This window comes from Sprattus sprattus, assembly GCF_963457725.1.
Source record: "Sprattus sprattus genome assembly, chromosome: 7".
NCBI classification, from domain to species: domain Eukaryota; kingdom Metazoa; phylum Chordata; class Actinopteri; order Clupeiformes; family Clupeidae; genus Sprattus; species Sprattus sprattus.
In genome coordinates, this window is record NC_137926.1 from 594,850 (window position 1) to 612,500 (window position 17,651).

At 44.7% G+C, this 17,651-nt stretch overlaps 1 protein-coding gene across 1 annotated transcript in view; it reads left to right on the forward strand.

The window, feature by feature from the left end:
• Window positions 1-1,377: 1,377 nt before the first annotated feature.
• The window catches only part of plppr1 (phospholipid phosphatase related 1), a 42,187-nt gene continuing 25,913 nt past the window's right edge, over window positions 1,378-17,651 (forward strand). Inside the window, exons 1-2 of the mRNA XM_080842420.1 lie at window positions 1,378-1,477; window positions 14,897-14,977. Of these exons, the coding sequence (XP_080698546.1) occupies window positions 14,918-14,977 (60 nt within the window). The 5' untranslated portion in view covers window positions 1,378-1,477; window positions 14,897-14,917. The remainder of the gene's footprint in view (window positions 1,478-14,896; window positions 14,978-17,651) is intronic.

Genomic DNA, 17,651 nt, shown 5'->3' on the forward strand with positions numbered 1-17,651 from the left:
CAAACCCACACACACACACATGCTACACACACAAGACTACCCAGTCTAAGCTCAAGCTGCCCTTGTGACGCCACATGTTGTGCCAATCGTCCCTGGTCTGTTTTCAAGGCCATGCCTTTGTCTACTAACTAACCCTAACCCTAACCCTATTACTGATCATCTCCATCCACTCTGGTCTGTTTTCAAGGCCATTCCTTTGTCTACTAACATACCCTAACCCTATTACTGATCATCTCAATCGTCCCTGGTCTGTTTTCATGGCCATTCCTTTGTGAATAACTGCCAATGATTAATGATTGGATTGCTGTTTCACATTAAGCTCTGCAGTCTTCATGTATTTCTGAACTAAGGGCAAAAATGCATATAATGGTTTATTTGGGATAAGCATCTAAAACACATCTGTTGGTCCTACATGGCATCCTGCATTAGAGCTGAGGCTCTAGGTTTCATATAAGACACTGAACACTATGGACAGAGGCTATTTCGATTAAGAACATATTATTGAATAGTTGCTGGAGTAAAACATATTGTCAGTAAAATCCTATGGCCTTTTTAACAGTGAACAATACATTTGAAAAGTTGTGTCAAAGATCATTAATTGACTTGAAAACAACACAGACTGCAAGGCTTTAGGTCTGGTCAAGTATACGGCGAAAGGTCAGTTTATATATTATACACGTGGTGTGGGATCAATGTGATGTACACGCATAAAGAACTGCAGACATTTCAGATATTTGCTTTGTAGAAGATCAGTGTGGTTAGTCACACACCCGCATATCTCAGGCAAGACATTCTTGAGATGAAGAGAGGCACGCAACACGTCCGAATTCCCCTAGTGCCATTGTCGCCTTGTGTGCAGACACGTCCCAGCGCATATATTACACGCTCGATCTGTTGTGCGGTGCCCCCTCCTCTTTTGACAAATTATTCACAAATCACCTCGAGAGGAGAGGCTTTAGCGGAACCTCCCTTCAATTTCTCACGCTCTACCATTCTGGGGGTGACTCTGGTATGAGACCTGCGCGTCTTGACGCGTATTGCTCCTGCTTTCGTCTCCGTGCGGCAATCATTTAAGAGCAGACACTTCAGTGCAGATGTCGCGCTGGGTGGTGACCACCAGTCGCCCAGAGGGTCCCTCCAATGACATCTTGGTTTAGGGGCGACCATTGACGCGACGTCCGTGAGTTGTTTGTGACCCCCCTTTCACGGATGAGTGGATCCTCTGTGTGTGTGTGCCTGCGCATGCAAGCCCCGCCTCCTACTCTCCGCGTCTGTATCAACCCCCTTTAGCATTCACTAGAGCGTCTAATCGTTGATCTCAAATCAAGCACGAGCACCGAGCACTGTGGCACCGCAAAAGGTGAAGAAACAAACAAAAAAAAGACAGGATGGAGTAGTGCGCGCGCACACGCCCAGCAGCCTCACGCTTTTTCTTTGATGGATTCACATTTTCACTGGATTATTCATTCATCGCGCGGTGAGTTTAGAGATGTGGTCGGGGGTGAGATGATTTGTGAAATAAGCGTGAGTTTGTATCCAGCTATTGTCCGTTGTGTCCTCCTGTGGTGTGCTGATTGTGCTGTTTAAAGATCGTAAAGTTCTCTTATTTCTCAAAACCCCTTATATGTTCATCCCCTCGCCATATTCATCCATAGTAATATTGGATGAGGGGCAGGGACTCTTCCAGTCTCCAAGAAAAAGGGCTAGCACGCGTTGAAGACAAGATAAGTGGTCAGCACATGATGGTGGTGCACACTAGTGTCATTATGTGTAAGTGTAAAATAACCATTTCACCAGGGGCAAGCCTAGAAAGACACCTGTATTGAAGGCTGGGTTAGAAAAGCGATTTTTTTCTGGATAAGATTCTCTCTCTCTCGATCACGGTATTGATCTGTATCAGTCACCGTCGCCCCTAGGCCAGACAATAAGGAGGAAATAATCGCTACATTGACATTATTCCCATTTTACATGCAACCGATGTGTATTATGTCCCGACGATTTCCCTGGTCTTCTGATTCATAAGGACCCAGCTAACATTCATCCACCTCCCTCGCATCCAAAGTCAAAAAGGATTAACTTTTGATACGCTTGCCTTTTAAAGTTTATGAGAGCCATGGCCACTGCAGGAGATCACTGGAGTATTTTCTAATTTGTATTTCACGATTTTGCAACCTACCGTAAAATTGCTGATATGTTTTTTTCATGGCAAGGAATCAGCCTGTCAAAATATTTTTGATTGGGCCGTCACTTTCCCGAGGTAACAGAGACATTCATCTTTCTGACCCCTGTCTTCTTTTAGTTAGAAATGGGGGGTTAGCAGCATGCATAAGTCATTATGGCTCATACTCTCATGATCACTTTAACCTTCTGCAAGTTTGTATATGTGAAGGTTGTTCGTACTAATGAACCCTCTAGCTGTAGAACAGGACTTGCAGGCCTTCAGTTGGAGTTGTATGTTCAAGCGATGGTCTTTTCATTTCTCCTGGAATAAGTTTGTAATTGTGCACGTCATTTAGCTATCTATCTAGCGCTCTATCTATTGCAGCGATACATCCATAACGCTTCTTCATACCTGGATATTCTGTAATAGCCTACTGGTGGTTCACCTGGCATGGGTACCTGTAGGACTGGCACATATGCAGTGCACCCATGTTATAGTTAGTAAACACAGAGGATTGGCGTGTTATGCAGTGCACCCATGTTATAGTTAGTAAACACAGAGGATTGGCGTGTTATGCAGTGTGCCCATGTTTTAGTTAGTAAACACAGAGGATTGGCGTGTTATGCAGTGTACCCATGTTATAGTTAGTAAACACAGAGTTGTTTGGGTACTTGTAGGATTGGCACGTATGCAGTGTGCCCCTGTTTTAGTTAGTAAACACAGAGGATATTCGTGTTATGCAGTGTTACCCATGCTTTAGTTAGTAAACACAGGGTTGTTTGGTTACTTGTAGGATTGGCACGTATGCAGTGTACCCATGTTTTAGTTAGTAAACACAGAGGATTGGCACGTTATGCAGTGTACCCATGTTTTAGTTAGTAAACATAAGAGTTGTTCTTCCCCTCCTCAGTCACGTGAGAACTAATCATACAAGCTGCACAGCAACTCACTCTCTCTCTCTAGAACTTTTAAACGCATGGCTTACCAGGTTTATTCCTGAATGCCAGTTATCAGATGATTTAATTGAATTTACACCAATTTGCCTTCCTTGCCCTTTGACTGCCATATCTGTGTAGTGAGTTTGTGGGACTGTATTACTGTGGGCCGTGTGTTCGCAATTAACCCTTTGTTGCCAGCACCTAAAATGACCGATTTAGGGTGCTTTCAATTAAAGCAGTGGTGTAAGAACAGTTTGTAACATATATTAATGTGTGATACATCATTTTAAAGCTAAAAGTATGGGGTACAACACAGCACACAGTTTTTTCATTTTTAAAATATATTTGTTTATTAAAAATAGCATTTATGCAAATTTGTATTAATTATGCGCATAAATTATGTACAACTTCTCATCTGAAGAGCAAAGTATACATTTTTATTAAAAAATTTCAACGTCAAATCAAAGCATAATCAATCAGCCATATCACTCTAAAATTTCAGCTTGATCTGAGCAAAACCTCAAATGTTACAGCCCAATATCTGGCGTCCTCCACATTATGTACATTTCAAAATTCCAGTATAATTCTGTGTGATCAAATATGGGAGATTGCGTTACCCCACACATAGATTTGAACCTGGGTCTACAGGGTGCCAACATGCACTCTGACTGCCATACCAATGAGCCAGGCTCCATAGTGTGGCAGTCAGAGCACTATACTCATCTGTAGTGCAGCACTCCGTCACACTGCCCTCCACTTCAGGAAGTGCACCCTTACGATTCATGCACATAGGCATTCCTCGCGCATCCACCAAGAGTACTTCTCCCATCAAGAGTGCCCCCCCCACCCCCATACACACACAGACATGTGCTTTACCCATCTACGGGGCCCCTAACACAGGTGTCAACCTACCTGGGGGTCCCTCATACAGTTTTACGGCCACGCCTCAGATGACCTCACGGGAAGCCATCCCACATCTGACATAATTTGTAGCAAACAGAGAGCATAGTCAACTCCCCTGGCCTGGCTACAGGGTGCCAAACATTCACCCTCAAAGCCCTTATGGCCATGTTACATGTAGTAGACCCCAGTGCTTAGGATGGAAATGATAAGCTCAGAGAAGTCAGAACTTTCCTTGACCATTTCAAAGAGCGCTGCAAAGCTCTGCATCAGCCCTTTCAAAATATGTCCATTGAAAGAGAAAGCCCAGATCTGGAATTTGTCAATATATTAAAAGGTCCAACTATCCTGGCTTGTAGGCCTCTTGACCATTTCCCTCTTGGTCTCACACCTCTCCCTCTCGCTGGTCTTGGGTTGGCTGGCGGATTTTCAGGAGCACCATCATCGCTGCTCTCCTCGTGGCTAATATTCCATTACCTAAGCTGAAAATCAATTCAGATCAGAAAAAGGAACAGTTCATTTTTCTATTCTTCATTTACACACACACACACACACATAAATATATACAAGTTATTATTAATTATTGTACAGGGCTGAAATAACAAGCACACAAAACCTTGAGGTCTCAAATCAACAACGAAATATTGACAGAACTACACTAAAACCATAAGTAAGTCACATTTTTTTCATGAATTAGGTAAGAAAAACATCTTGAAAGGAAAAGAAATACTCCTTTATCTTTTCTTCTAAATGCCTTGTTAGTCCCTGCTTGCTTATGCCTTTCAAATGCTAAAATGTAAACCCAGTAACATGTTGTTCGCTATTAGTACAATGTGCGTTTGCGTCAGCGGTACTTTGCGGTAAACGAAACATGTGAATGTTCGCCCTCACATATGTCTTATAAATCTAGCCAAATTGATAGCCGAACACAATACTAAATACAAAGGTTTGATAAAGTTCATTATTTACTCCGAGAAACAAATGAGGAAAGCTAGCATGCATTTCAGTGACTACTTGTTTGGTGTGTGTATTATGAAACGTACCTTGTGATAGAAACGCAGTCGGAGTACTTCTCTCCGGCGGTTTCTCCTTCCAATCCTCGGTAAAAATTCAAACTTTTTCTCCACTAGAAATCCATCCAGGACCACTGTGTACATTAGTTTCTTGGCCACTCATCATTCATTAGAAATGCTGTCTCTTCTTGTGCTGAAAATCGCTGTTTCTCTCTGAGGTGTCGCATACTCGCGGACGCCATGTTTGTTTTTTCTAACCTCAGTCACGTCACTCGCGTAGCTTGATTTGACGAGCTCTGTGGGACTAGCCAATCAATAAAATGGATTTTAAATGCATGCAATATGATTGGATGGGTCTTGAGGTTTTGTAAAAAAAAAATTTTTTGCAAAAATATGTTATTTTCCGTTGTCATGGCACCAAAACGTCATCGTTCGAATAAGAACGATATTAACACGGAGCGGCACCAAGGGGTTAAGTCATCCAGCATCTAAATGTCACTTGAATGCCGTCCAGACCATAATTGCTTCGCTGAAGACAAGCCCTCCCTCTTCCTCCCGGTCTGCCTGCCATCCTCAAGATGTGCCAGAGGGAAGGGAAGAAAAGCTGCCCCTGATAAAGAAGGGCTTTAGGCAGGGCAACCCTTCCCCTGATAAAGAAGGGCTTTAAGCAGGGCAAGAGTGGAGCCAGAGAACTATTGATGGTACTTTGGGAAGTCATTGCTATGAAGGCTTCTGTAGTCCTCATGCAGTGTGGAGTTAGGGGATCCCTAATGCATACTCATTAACTGGTTCCTTTAGGGGATCCGTATTGCATACACACACACACACGCACACACATTCACACACACACCAGTACTGCATACTCAATAAGTGGTTCCATTAGGGGATCCGTACTGCATACTTATTGACTGAAAGGTTCTTGTTTCTTTAGGGGATCCGTAATGCATACACACACACACACACACACACACACACACACAGACACACACACCAGAACTGCATACTTATTAACTGGTTCCTTTAGGGGATCCGTACTGCATACTTATTAACTGAAAGGTTCCGGGTCCTTTCAAAGGATAGTGGGCGACAACAGGCTCATTTTTAGATTTGTTTAAGGTCGTGTAGTCTCAACAGTCTGGAGGACGCAGGGGGAGAGAAACATCTGCTGTAGAATGCAATTTCACCTCTTTGCACACACACACACACACACTCACACACACACACACACACACACACACACACACACACACACACACACACACACACACACACATACACACACACACAGACACACACACACCTTTATCACATTTACAAGCAGGTTTTGTTATTCTGTATGTTACACATGAGGTACCTTATTTCCTAAAGCATGAGAGGACTTTCCTCCTGACGCATCTATCCCCATCTATTTCTGAAGCTCTCAGTGTCACAGCAGGATCTGCAGACATTCATAAGATCACCAGAGGAATTGAGACTTTGCTGAATTGAATTTGTTTTCATCTGCGTGCTGCACTGGGAATGAATCTGTCTTTGGCTGATGCCGTGCCCTTGACTGTGTTTGTCTGTCACGTAGGGCCCCATGAGATGCTGTTTTATCAGGTTAAGTCATTTAATAACCATAAAAAGGTACATCCAATCAAAATATGTACATGGGACACAGGCCGGCGTGCTTCTACTCACCTTTTTCTCCGTCTTGGTGAGTTCTCTGTGAGTAGGGTATCAATGATAGAATGAGTTATCTGTGAGTAGGGTACCAATGATAGAATGAGTTCTCTGTGAGTAGGGTATCAATGATAGAATGAGTTATCTGTGAGTAGGGTATCAATGATAGAATGAGTTATCTGTGAGTAGGGTATCAATGATAGAATGAGTTATCTGTGAGTAGGGTATCAATGATAGAATGAGTTATCTGTGAGTAGGGTATCAATGATAGAATGAGTTATCTGTGAGTAGGGTACCAATGATAGTATAAGCCCCAAGACTACAAGTGCAGTTTCATCATTTGCTAATATCCATTTAGAAAACACTTCCATCCAAAGTGTGTGTCCACCCGGGGTACGCCTACACTCAAACCTAGCAGCCTGTGCGCGCCATGGCTTTGGCATTGCCTGCATCTTGCTGTAGTCATCGAGTGAAAGGAGGACATTTGTCAAGAGGGCTGGCAGGGACACCCTTCACATCGATTCAGTGATGAGAGTTAGTGTGAGGAGCAGGGATGGACACAGGTATAGGGCCCAGTGCTACCATGGCTGCATGAGGTGCAGGGATGGACACAGGTGCAGTGCTACCATGGCTGCATGAGGAGCAGGGATAGACACAGGTATAGGGCCCAGTGCTACCATGGCTGCATGAGGAGCAGGGATAGACACAGGTGCAGGGTCCAGTGCTACCATGGCTGGATGAGGAGCAGGGATAGACACAGGTGCAGGGTCCAGTGCTACCCTGGATCTCTGGATGTCTAGAGAGGGGTCCTGCTGACTGGGCACATCCCTTCATTGTCTGGCCTTCTCCGGGGAAGCGCTCTGCTCCTGCGAGGGAGGCGTCCTTTAGTCCTCCAGGGAATCGCTCCGCTCCTGCGAGGGAGGCGTTTCCTTTAGTCCTCCAGGCAGCCTGCTAGCCTAATCCGCAGCACCTCTCTCTCGTCAGGATTTTAATTAACCAATATGTGCTGGTGTGGATGATTTGTTGTTGTTGTTGTTGTTGTGGTGGTGGACGGCCCTGAACAGTCCCTCTTGTGTCTGTAGTCTCCTCCTAGTGCTGCCTGCTGGCAGATGGCTCTGTGGCCACTGAAGAAGAGAGAGGCCTGAGGTATCCGTGTGTGTGTGTGTGTATGTGGGGTGATGAGCATGCTTTGGATTCTGGTGCTGTGTGTGTGTGTGTGTGTGTGTGTGTGTGTGTGTGTGTGTGTGTGGTGATGAGCATGCTTTGGATTCTGGTGCTGAGCAGCACTGCCAAGCCGACTGATTTCTGTGGTGTGAATACACAAACCACCCCTCATTAGGGCTCATGCATATTTGTTACAGGGCAGTAAATAGGGTCAAATATGTGTTTGTGTGTGTGTGTGTGTTTGTGTGTGTGTGTGTGTGTGCATGTGCGCGTGTGTGTGTGTGTGTGTGTGTGTGTGTGTGTGTGTGTGTGTGTGTGTGTGTGTGTGTGTGTTAGGGCAGTAAATAGGGTCAAATGTGTGTTCATCTCCCTCGTGAAGAGATCTCCAGTGCTATTTGCATTCTCTCCGCACAAATAGCCTGCTAACTGACCTGAGGTCAGGCCATCAGAATGCCTCACGGCTGTTTTTTTGGCTGATTTTAGCGTTTATAAAAACTCTGTTCTGGGCATTGGGTGTTTTTCTTCTCCACTCCTCAGCATAATGTGGCTGGAGCGTAAACCTTGACTCATAAATTGGGTCATGGGGGATGACTCATGATGTGCTCACACACACACACACACATGCACACACACACACACTCACTGCTGTTGTGCGGTTTGAAAGCCGCCTCACTACAGACCTGACTGACGTGGAGCCTGCCATATCAGACTGTGTTAATGTCACACACACACACACACACACACACACACACCACACAGACAAATCAAGAAGACATTTAGCTTTGCTTGATTTTTTTCGTATTAAATCGGATCACTCATACACACATCAACACTGTGCATCCAGCTTTATCCAATGAAGTCCATTACTTACTTAATTTGTTGCCCTGCATTTACAGCACACACACACACACACACACACACACACACACACACACACGTATAAAATCAGCCCCATCCAACCCTCATTGGTCCATGGCTGTTCCAAGGAAGCATTTAGACCACATTTAGACCCATCAAGACACATGCAGGGGAGCTAGTGCAGTTTCCCCAATCAGGACACATGCAGGGGAGCTAGTGCAGGCCAAGGTCAGTTGCGTCTCCATTGTCACTTCTGCGGCTTGATGGTGCCTCCGTGTTCCTCCGTGTGTGTGTGTGTGTGTGTGTGTGTGTGTGTGTGTGTGTGTGTGTGTGTGTGTGTGTGTGTGTGTGTGTGTGTGTGTGTGTGTGTGTGTGTGTGTGTGTGTGTGTGTGTGTGTGTGTGTGTGTGTGTGTGTGTGTGTGTGTGTGTGTGTGTGTGTTGCCTCCGTGGTGCTCTCTCAGGGCTGCTAGGCACTTTTGGCACGCCGATTACCCCTGGGCCAAATAGGGCTAACTGGTGCTTGAGGCATGTCAAGCTGAAAGGCGGGGTTAGCAGAGTCAGCTAAGAGGTTCAGTGCCAAAATAAGTTAATTAGTCAACATCTAATAGCCTACACGCCACCAAATAACCTTAACAAACAAAAATGATATAGACAAGGCTATATAGACATGGTGCACACCGCTCGTGGATCAAATCTCAACATATTTCAGTAAGAGAGCACCATTGCCTCAGCTGAATACAATATGTATGGATATTTAATAAACACATAGCCTATTTGGTTTATTTACCAAATGAAAGCTAGTTATTGCATGGAAGGATTAGTATGTTATGCTAGCCAACCACAACTGGTATGTTTTTAAAAGGCTGCTTATTTAAATAACTGAGCTATGATCTCTAACAGCAAACTATGCCGGCGCTCTAAGCGGGCTTATGTGTTTGTTATGGATTGCTATGGATCGCTTTAGTAACTACTGCAGTACATGATAGTCTTAAGCTATAGAAGATCCTGACTAATCTGTTTACGTTGTGAAGGATAGGCTTTATTTCAGTGTTATTGCAGTGGGGGTGGGGCTCGTGTTCCTCCCCCTGATGGTTGATATGACTGCAGCACTGTCACAGCGAGCCAATGCCCAGGGGAGCGCAGGGATACGAGGGGAGATGGAGCCAGCTCTCATCTTCCACAGGGGAGCGCAGGGATACGAGCGGAGATGGAGCCAGCTCTCATCTTCCACAGGGGAGCGCAGGGATACGAGCGGAGATGGAGCCAGATCTCATCTTCCACAGGAGGCGGCACAGAGAGATATCACACACTGACCTGCTGGCCAACCAGTGCTGGGAGTCGAGCTGTCCCTGGCTACCCTCCCTCCCATCAGGACACGGGATCTTCACCCAAGACTGCCAAAAAGGACCTACCACACCAAAAAAAACACACACACACACACACACACACACACAGACACACACACAGACACACAGACACACAGACACACACACAGACCCACGCACGCACACACACACACACACACACACAGACCCACGCACACACAAACACACACACATGCGCACTCACATATTCTGCTTCCTGACAGAAGAGCAGCATGCTCAAGAACAGAACAGATTGGTGTTGGCGGTTTGAGCTTGTTTATGAAAGATGTATGGCCACTCCAATCCCATCCTCAGAAACTCAAATGGGGTTCATTCTGATGCCATGGGGTTCATTCTGATGCCATGGGGAATATTCTGATGCCATGTACAGGAATTTGCTAAGCACCTTGTTTTGAACTCACAAATCGTGTTTGTGTTATGGTGTTGAAAATGTGTCTGAGCAGAATCATTCTCATACACTGCGTGGAGATATGTTGCTATGTTCTTCCATTCAGATAATGGAATCAGATGTTGTCCTCATAAGGTCCTGGGGTCCTCAGCTCATGCATCCAGACACTGAAGGAGCTTTCTTCATACAGTATTTAAGCAACACCTTTTAATATAGCACTGGAAGGTGCTGCGAGACTGGTCTCTGAGGGTTTGCTGTGAGAGGTAGGCCTAAGTTTAGACCTGAGGTGTCAGGCTGCTATCCTGTGAGGTGTGGGGCAAGGAGTGGTTCTGCCAGAGATCTGATGTCCATAATCAAATGACATGGGCGAAATTAAAGAGACATTATTTAAATGACTTCTGCCATGCTCATCTGAATCCTGGCTTGTTTCTCAGAATATCTTGCTTGCATTTGTGTTGTGAAGAAAGAAGGATGTTTCTTAAGGCAATCAATCAGCCATCACAAAATCCAAATAAGGTTGATGCAGCAATCAGTCTTTATTTCATTAAACAGCAGAAATGAAGAACATGGAACATACTCCGGTCTAGCCATATAAGCTATATTAAGACACCCCCTAGACTCTTAATATAAATGAACTACGCTTCTACTGAACTACGCTTTTAATGCAAATAACAGGTCTGGCGCCCATTTTTCGAGAGAAAATGGTGTAATCCAGAGATGCCAATGATTCAGGTAACGGTCAGTCGCTGTTATCTGTCTTTTCTACCGCAGCCACAGCTGCTAAAAAGGCAAGCAAAGGTTGATTATACCATAGACAGTAGGAATCTCCTTAACCTTCTTAAACTGTTTTTTTTTTAGTGTCTGAATATTCGGGAGTAGCTAAGACCTCTGCTCAGTCATCAGTTCTGAGTATACACTTATCAGCATGACATAATCTCTGCTAGGGAGGACGTTTCAGGGAAAGCACACAGTTGGTTTGAATCGTACCTCAGTGGACATTCATTTAGACAATGGTCAAAATCTCATCACCTCTCCACTGGTGTTCCTCAGGGATTGGTTCTTGGACCCCTCCTATTTTCTATTTACATCACTACCGTAGGTGAGACAATCTGTGGGTTCTTCTATCACGTTTTTGCGGATGATACTAAATTGTACTTGTCCTTTCCCCCTGGATGATTTCACAATGTCCTCTACAATGACTGTATACCTCAGTGGAAGGGTTAGGGTTTGTTAGATGTCACTGAGTTGATGTATTTAAACTAGCTTCCTGCTATTCATGGGGATTTAATCAAGGTATTCATTCACTGTGATTAAATCAGGTTCAATCATCCACTCAAAAATAGTACCTACCTACCTCTAGACACACCCATTCCCTCCCATATCCCAGATGACTGTATAAAATACGTGAACTCCTGCCAGTATGTTGAAAAGAATCCTCTCATGAACATGTGAGTGGATTGTCCTGTGACGCTGGAATAAACATATTTCTATCGTTGGAAACTTTCCCGAGTTTTCCTGATTATCTGCAAACCTGACCCTGGATCAAAGAGACAGTCTTCTTTTAGGTTATATAACTCATTGAAAGGGTTATGGATATATACCTCAGTGGAAGGGTTAGGGTTATTTACCTCAGTGATATTCCAATTTGGATGAGGGATCAACACCTTCAGCTCAATCTTTTTCAAAAACTGATCTCCTGCCATTTCCAGACAATGTTGCTATCCCACAAAATAGTAAAGCTGCAGGAAACGGATGTTGGATGGATAATTGATGATCCACTTCATCCACTGTACGTGTAGCTTCTGTCTGGAGCTCTCGTTGTTTTACAATCTGTGATATTTGGAAGATCAGACCCCTATTTCACACAATACGCTACACAACTTCTTGTGCAGGACTCAGTTCTTTTTTTAAACTAGACCGTTGCAATTCAATTTCAACAGGCTTGCCTACATGTGTAGTGAGACTCGTGCAGACGATTCAGAATGCAGCCTCATGCTGGTCACCCTTCACTGGCTGGAATTCAATTAAAATCCCCCACTCTGGCTTAAAGGACAGCCACTGAATCCCTCACTCTTGCTTAAAGGACAGCCACTGAATCCCTCACTCTTGCTTAAAGGACAGCCACTGAATCGGCACCAGCTTATTTAAATTCCATAATTCAGTTGGGTTGTCTTTGCCTCAACAGCAAGAGATCACAGTCAAGACTCTTTTTGTTTATGGTGCCTTAGTGGTCCGTTCCAGTGATGGTTGTCTTGTTTGAGGCATACTTTATACATAAAATCATAGTTTATTATTATTATTATTATTATTATTGTTTGTTTTTAAAATGGACAATTTTGTTGTGTGTATTGTTTTTTTTTAATTGTTGTGTAAGTTTGTTTGGACAAAAAAAATATTTTGACTACTTTAACCATAACCATGACATTAAATATTAATACAGGCCCAGGAAAGATACATGTCTTTGCATTTAGTGTAATCTCATGAAAATAAACCCATAACTTTGGACTGCTTTGGTGCAGTCAGGTCCAATGTGTAGTGTACAGTGCTCTCTTGCAGTCAGGTCCAATGTGTAGTGTACAGTGCTCTCTTGCAGTCAGGTCCAATGTGTAGTGTACAGTGCTCTCTTGCTGTCTGCACAGAGAAAGAAGCTGCAGACATTTGCAATGGCAGGTCAGGGAGTTAATTTATGACCTTGATGCTGCTGTTGACCTTGACCACGCCAGTGTCTTGGATTTCCCTGCGCTGTGCTCTCGTAGCTGAGTGACAGTTTTCAATGAATGGCATCAAACACAACTGCAATTCAATTCCATTTTATTTATATTGTGCCAACACAATCAAATTGTCTCAAGGCGTCTCAAAGCACACAAACACACACACACACACACACACACACACACACACACACACACACATCTATGTTCATATACACACACTTCTACACACACACACACACACACACACACACACACACACACACACACACACATCTATGTACATATACACACACACTTATACACAAACACACATCTATATACCTATATACACACTTGTACACACACACACACACATCTATATACATATATACCATCCGTCAGTGGTCCACTGACCACTGGTCAGTGGGGCACTTATCTCCTTCCTTAGAGCTTCATCGACATGAGAGTGAACCAGTGACGTGCGCTGGTGTCCTCTATACAAGCCATCAGCCTGCTGTGTGCTATGATGTCAATAAGCTGAGTCAGACGGTCTGCCTTCATTGGTATTGATCATTGGTATTGATCATGTGGAGTCGAGTGGCGATGATGTGGTTTTATATGATCTCATGATGCACACTCCATAGACGACCTCTTAACGACCCCCAGGCTGCCTTTGTTGTGCTAAATTCGAGCGCTAAAAGAATCTGCAACAGTAGCTGTAATACTGTGGATGTGTTATGTAGCGGTGAGTGATGGTTTGTCAGCGTGAAGGAGGTAATTGACTTATGGATCACCGTCAACACTGGCCGCGTTCCAAATGAAACGGCTTTCAGCAAGACAATAGCACTCATCCGTTCAGTGGATTACAACTGAAGTCTGGGAAAGGAGGGTGTTCCGCCTCGTACCGCCATTCTGGACGTCTCTGCATTTATTCCCGCCAGATCTTCTGTCGCATATGTTATCATTCCCTTTTTCCCTAAATCTTTCCTCTTACCCTCGTACTCTCCCTAGCCGTCTCCGTTAGCGTGTCCCAGGGATGATGTCGCACAGAGAATGCCATCATGCCAACCTTCACTCGCCACTCTCCCCTGGCGCATGCCCACATCATGCCAACCTTCACCCGCTTTCACTCTCCTGTGGCACATGCCCACATCATGCCAACCTTCACTCTCCTGTGGCACATGCCCACATCATGCCAACCTTCACCCGCTTTCACTCTCCTGTGGCTCATGCCCACATCATGCCAACCTTCACTCTCCTGTGGCTCATGCCCACATCATGCCAACCTTCACTCTCCTCTGGCGCATGCCCACATCATGCCAACCTTCACTCTCCTGTGGCTCATGCCCACATCATGCCAACCTTCACCCGCCTTCACTCTCCTGTGGCACATGCCCACATCATGCCAACCTTCACTCTCCTGTGGCACATGCCCACATCATGCCAACCTTCACTCGCCACTCTCTTCTGGCACATGCCCACATCATGCCTCTAGATTGAGAGTCGGAGCTGAGCCATGGCATCAGACAACATGCAGCTACCCCTAACCCTAACCCTTATTCTGTGTGTCTCCCCTAACCCTAACCCTTATTCTGTGTGTTTCCCCTAACCCTAACCCTTATTCTGTGTGTTTCCCCTAACCCTAACCCATATTCTGTGTGTTTCCCCTAACCCTAACCCATATTCTGTGTGTTTCCCCTAACCCTAACCCTTATTCTGTGTGTTGCCCCCAGATTGAGAGTCGGAGCTGAGCCATGGCATCAGACAACATGCAGCGCAGCTACTCCGTCATCCCCTGCTTCATCTTCGTCGAGGTGAGTGCCCAACGAGTCCGTGCCGCTAAAGTGTGCTTGAGCCGCTACTGACGTTTAGATTTGCTAGGCTTTTCCCCTGCACCTGCTGCCCTCACATGTGTCTCTGGGTCAAACCTCACATGTGTCTCTGGGTCAAACCTCACATGTGTTTGATGGTTGATGTGGTAAACCTCACATGCGAGTCATGCATGGAGGTGACCTCCATTTTGAAGTGTACAACTTCTTTGTAGGAGTGTCATTGGCAGTTACATTGGCTGATATATTAAGTGTAGAACATACAGTAGGTCAGTATGTTTATAGGCCCCTGCAGGACTTGAGGGAGCTGATAATCCGCAATAGGAGCGCGTCATCAGTCTGTTCACCTCAGGAAATATCCTTGACAACGCAGACTCTTCCTGTCGTTATATGGCCAGAAAGGAATAGGTCATGAAGTCATCCTGGTCAAACAATGGTGTCTGTAAAAGGAAGAGTAGTGAGTAGGTCCTATTACAGGGTTAGCCTATGCTTCCTCCTCAGAGATAGACAGAGGGCTGCTCTACCACACAGACCAGTGACTGGGAGAAGTTTGCCCTTAAAACCGTCTGAGGAAAGTCCATGACGAAGACCAGGAAACGGAGGCCGTGAGAATAGATAATCCACCGTTGAAAACGACGAATAGAAAACAAACCTGCCTGTACCTGGTGTATCCCTGTGTGTGAGACTTTACATACACGTAGATTAATGAACCTTCAGCTTAAGCCCTTGAAGTAGACCTGCCTGACATATAGTGACAATAACACATAATGATGATTATGCAATAGTGACAATAACACATGATTAATATGAGTTAGTGACAATAACACATTATTATTATGCGTTAGTGACAATAACTCATGATTATTATGCGTTAGTGAGTATTTAATGGCATTCCCTGCAGGGGGTCTCATAGAAGCTATTGTGTTGATCCAGTCATAGGCCTAAATGGCTGCTGTTTCTGTCTTATGTGTTTTAGCTCTACGCTCTCCTACGATTTCCATAAACAAACTCTCATTTCCACTCAAAAGGTCCTCCAAGGCACTCAGCTTGATCTAGGGTTAAAGGTCACCCCAGTCACTCCGCTTGCCATAAAGACCAGTGTGGCTGGAATGAGCATCATGGGAAATTTCCATCATAGTTTTCCATCAAAATCCCCCCAGAAAATGTCCCATCCCTGAGCAAAGCCAGATGACCTGTTTCCTGTAACTGTGCTGTGCTGTGAGCTTCCTGTAACAGTAGCACTGTGCTGTGAGCTTCCTGTAACAGTAGCACTGTGCTGTTAGCTACATGGTGTGTTTCCTGTAACAGTAGCACTGTGCTGTTAGCTACATGGTGTGTTTCCTGTAACAGTAGCACTGTGCTGTTAGCTACATGGTGTGTTTCCTGTTACAGTAGCACTGTGCTGTGAGCCACATGGTGTGTTTCCTGTAACTGTGCTGTAAGCCACATGGTGTGTTTCCTGTAACAGTAGCACTGTGCTGTAAGCTACATGGTGTGTTTCCTGTAACAGTAGCACTGTGCTGTTAGCTACATGGTGTGTTTCCTGTTACAGTAGTACTGTGCTGTGAGCCACATGGTGTGAAAAGTTTTAAGCTAAACAGGTGCTCATGATTCTCACCTGGAATATGAAGCTTGCTAAAGGTTAGCCAAGGCTAGAGTTGCAGTCTCCAGAAAGGGCTGGTCACCTCACTCTCTTTCTTTCTCTCTCTCTCTCTCTCTCTCACTCTCTCTCCAGAGAGGGCTGGCATTGATTAAGAACCGTCCTCCCTCAGTCACTATGAACTAATGTTAGAGACCTTTATAAGCAGGAATATTCTTGTTGAATTGGTTCATTGTTACGTGTGCTTGGATCCTTTGCAGCCTACAGTATAAGTGAAGACATCCTCTCTCTCTCTCTCTCTCTCTCTCCCCCTCCCTCCCTCCTTCTCTCTCTATCTCTCTCTCAAAGACAGTGCCTTCAGCGCTGGCTCTGGATTTAATTAACGTCTCTGTCAAATCCCTTTTAATCACGGGAAGGAGTCTGTCGACACTTCAAAGGCACATTTTCGTGCAAAGAGGGACAGGCTTTGCATATCATGTTCACAGTAATGACTTACCAGAATCTTCCAGAGTTGCTGCTCCCATTGCAGTGTTGCTGTATTGGTAGTATTGAGCCCACTAGTGAACCCAATAGTGAACCCAGTAGTGAACTTAATAGCTGTTATTCGCTCTCTGAGAGAACGGAGGTCAGTGTGAGACATGTGCTTATACTTATTCCCCAGTCTGACCTTTTTTTTTTTAATTATGTCCTTTACATCCAATTTAATTTCAGTTTTTCAGGGCCATTGTAGTTTTTTTTTTGCCATGACTCAGCAGTTATGAACATTTATGTGTGAACTCCCACGGGATTCAGTCATGCACCAGTTCCCTTACAGCCTTACAGCTTCACAGTTGGAGGTGCTAGTTAGGAGGCTAACACGCACCGATGCTAGTCAGCTAGTCATGTGAAAATGCCAGGGAAAACAACAGAGTAATATCATGAGAACATTAAACAGTTTATGAGAACAGTTAAATTAACAATTAACAGTCATGTTAATAGAAACAGTAATGTGAATATAAAATCAGTTTTAATAGCAACTGCAAAAGTAATTGCCACTTGCAGTTTTTGCTATTGTTAGCA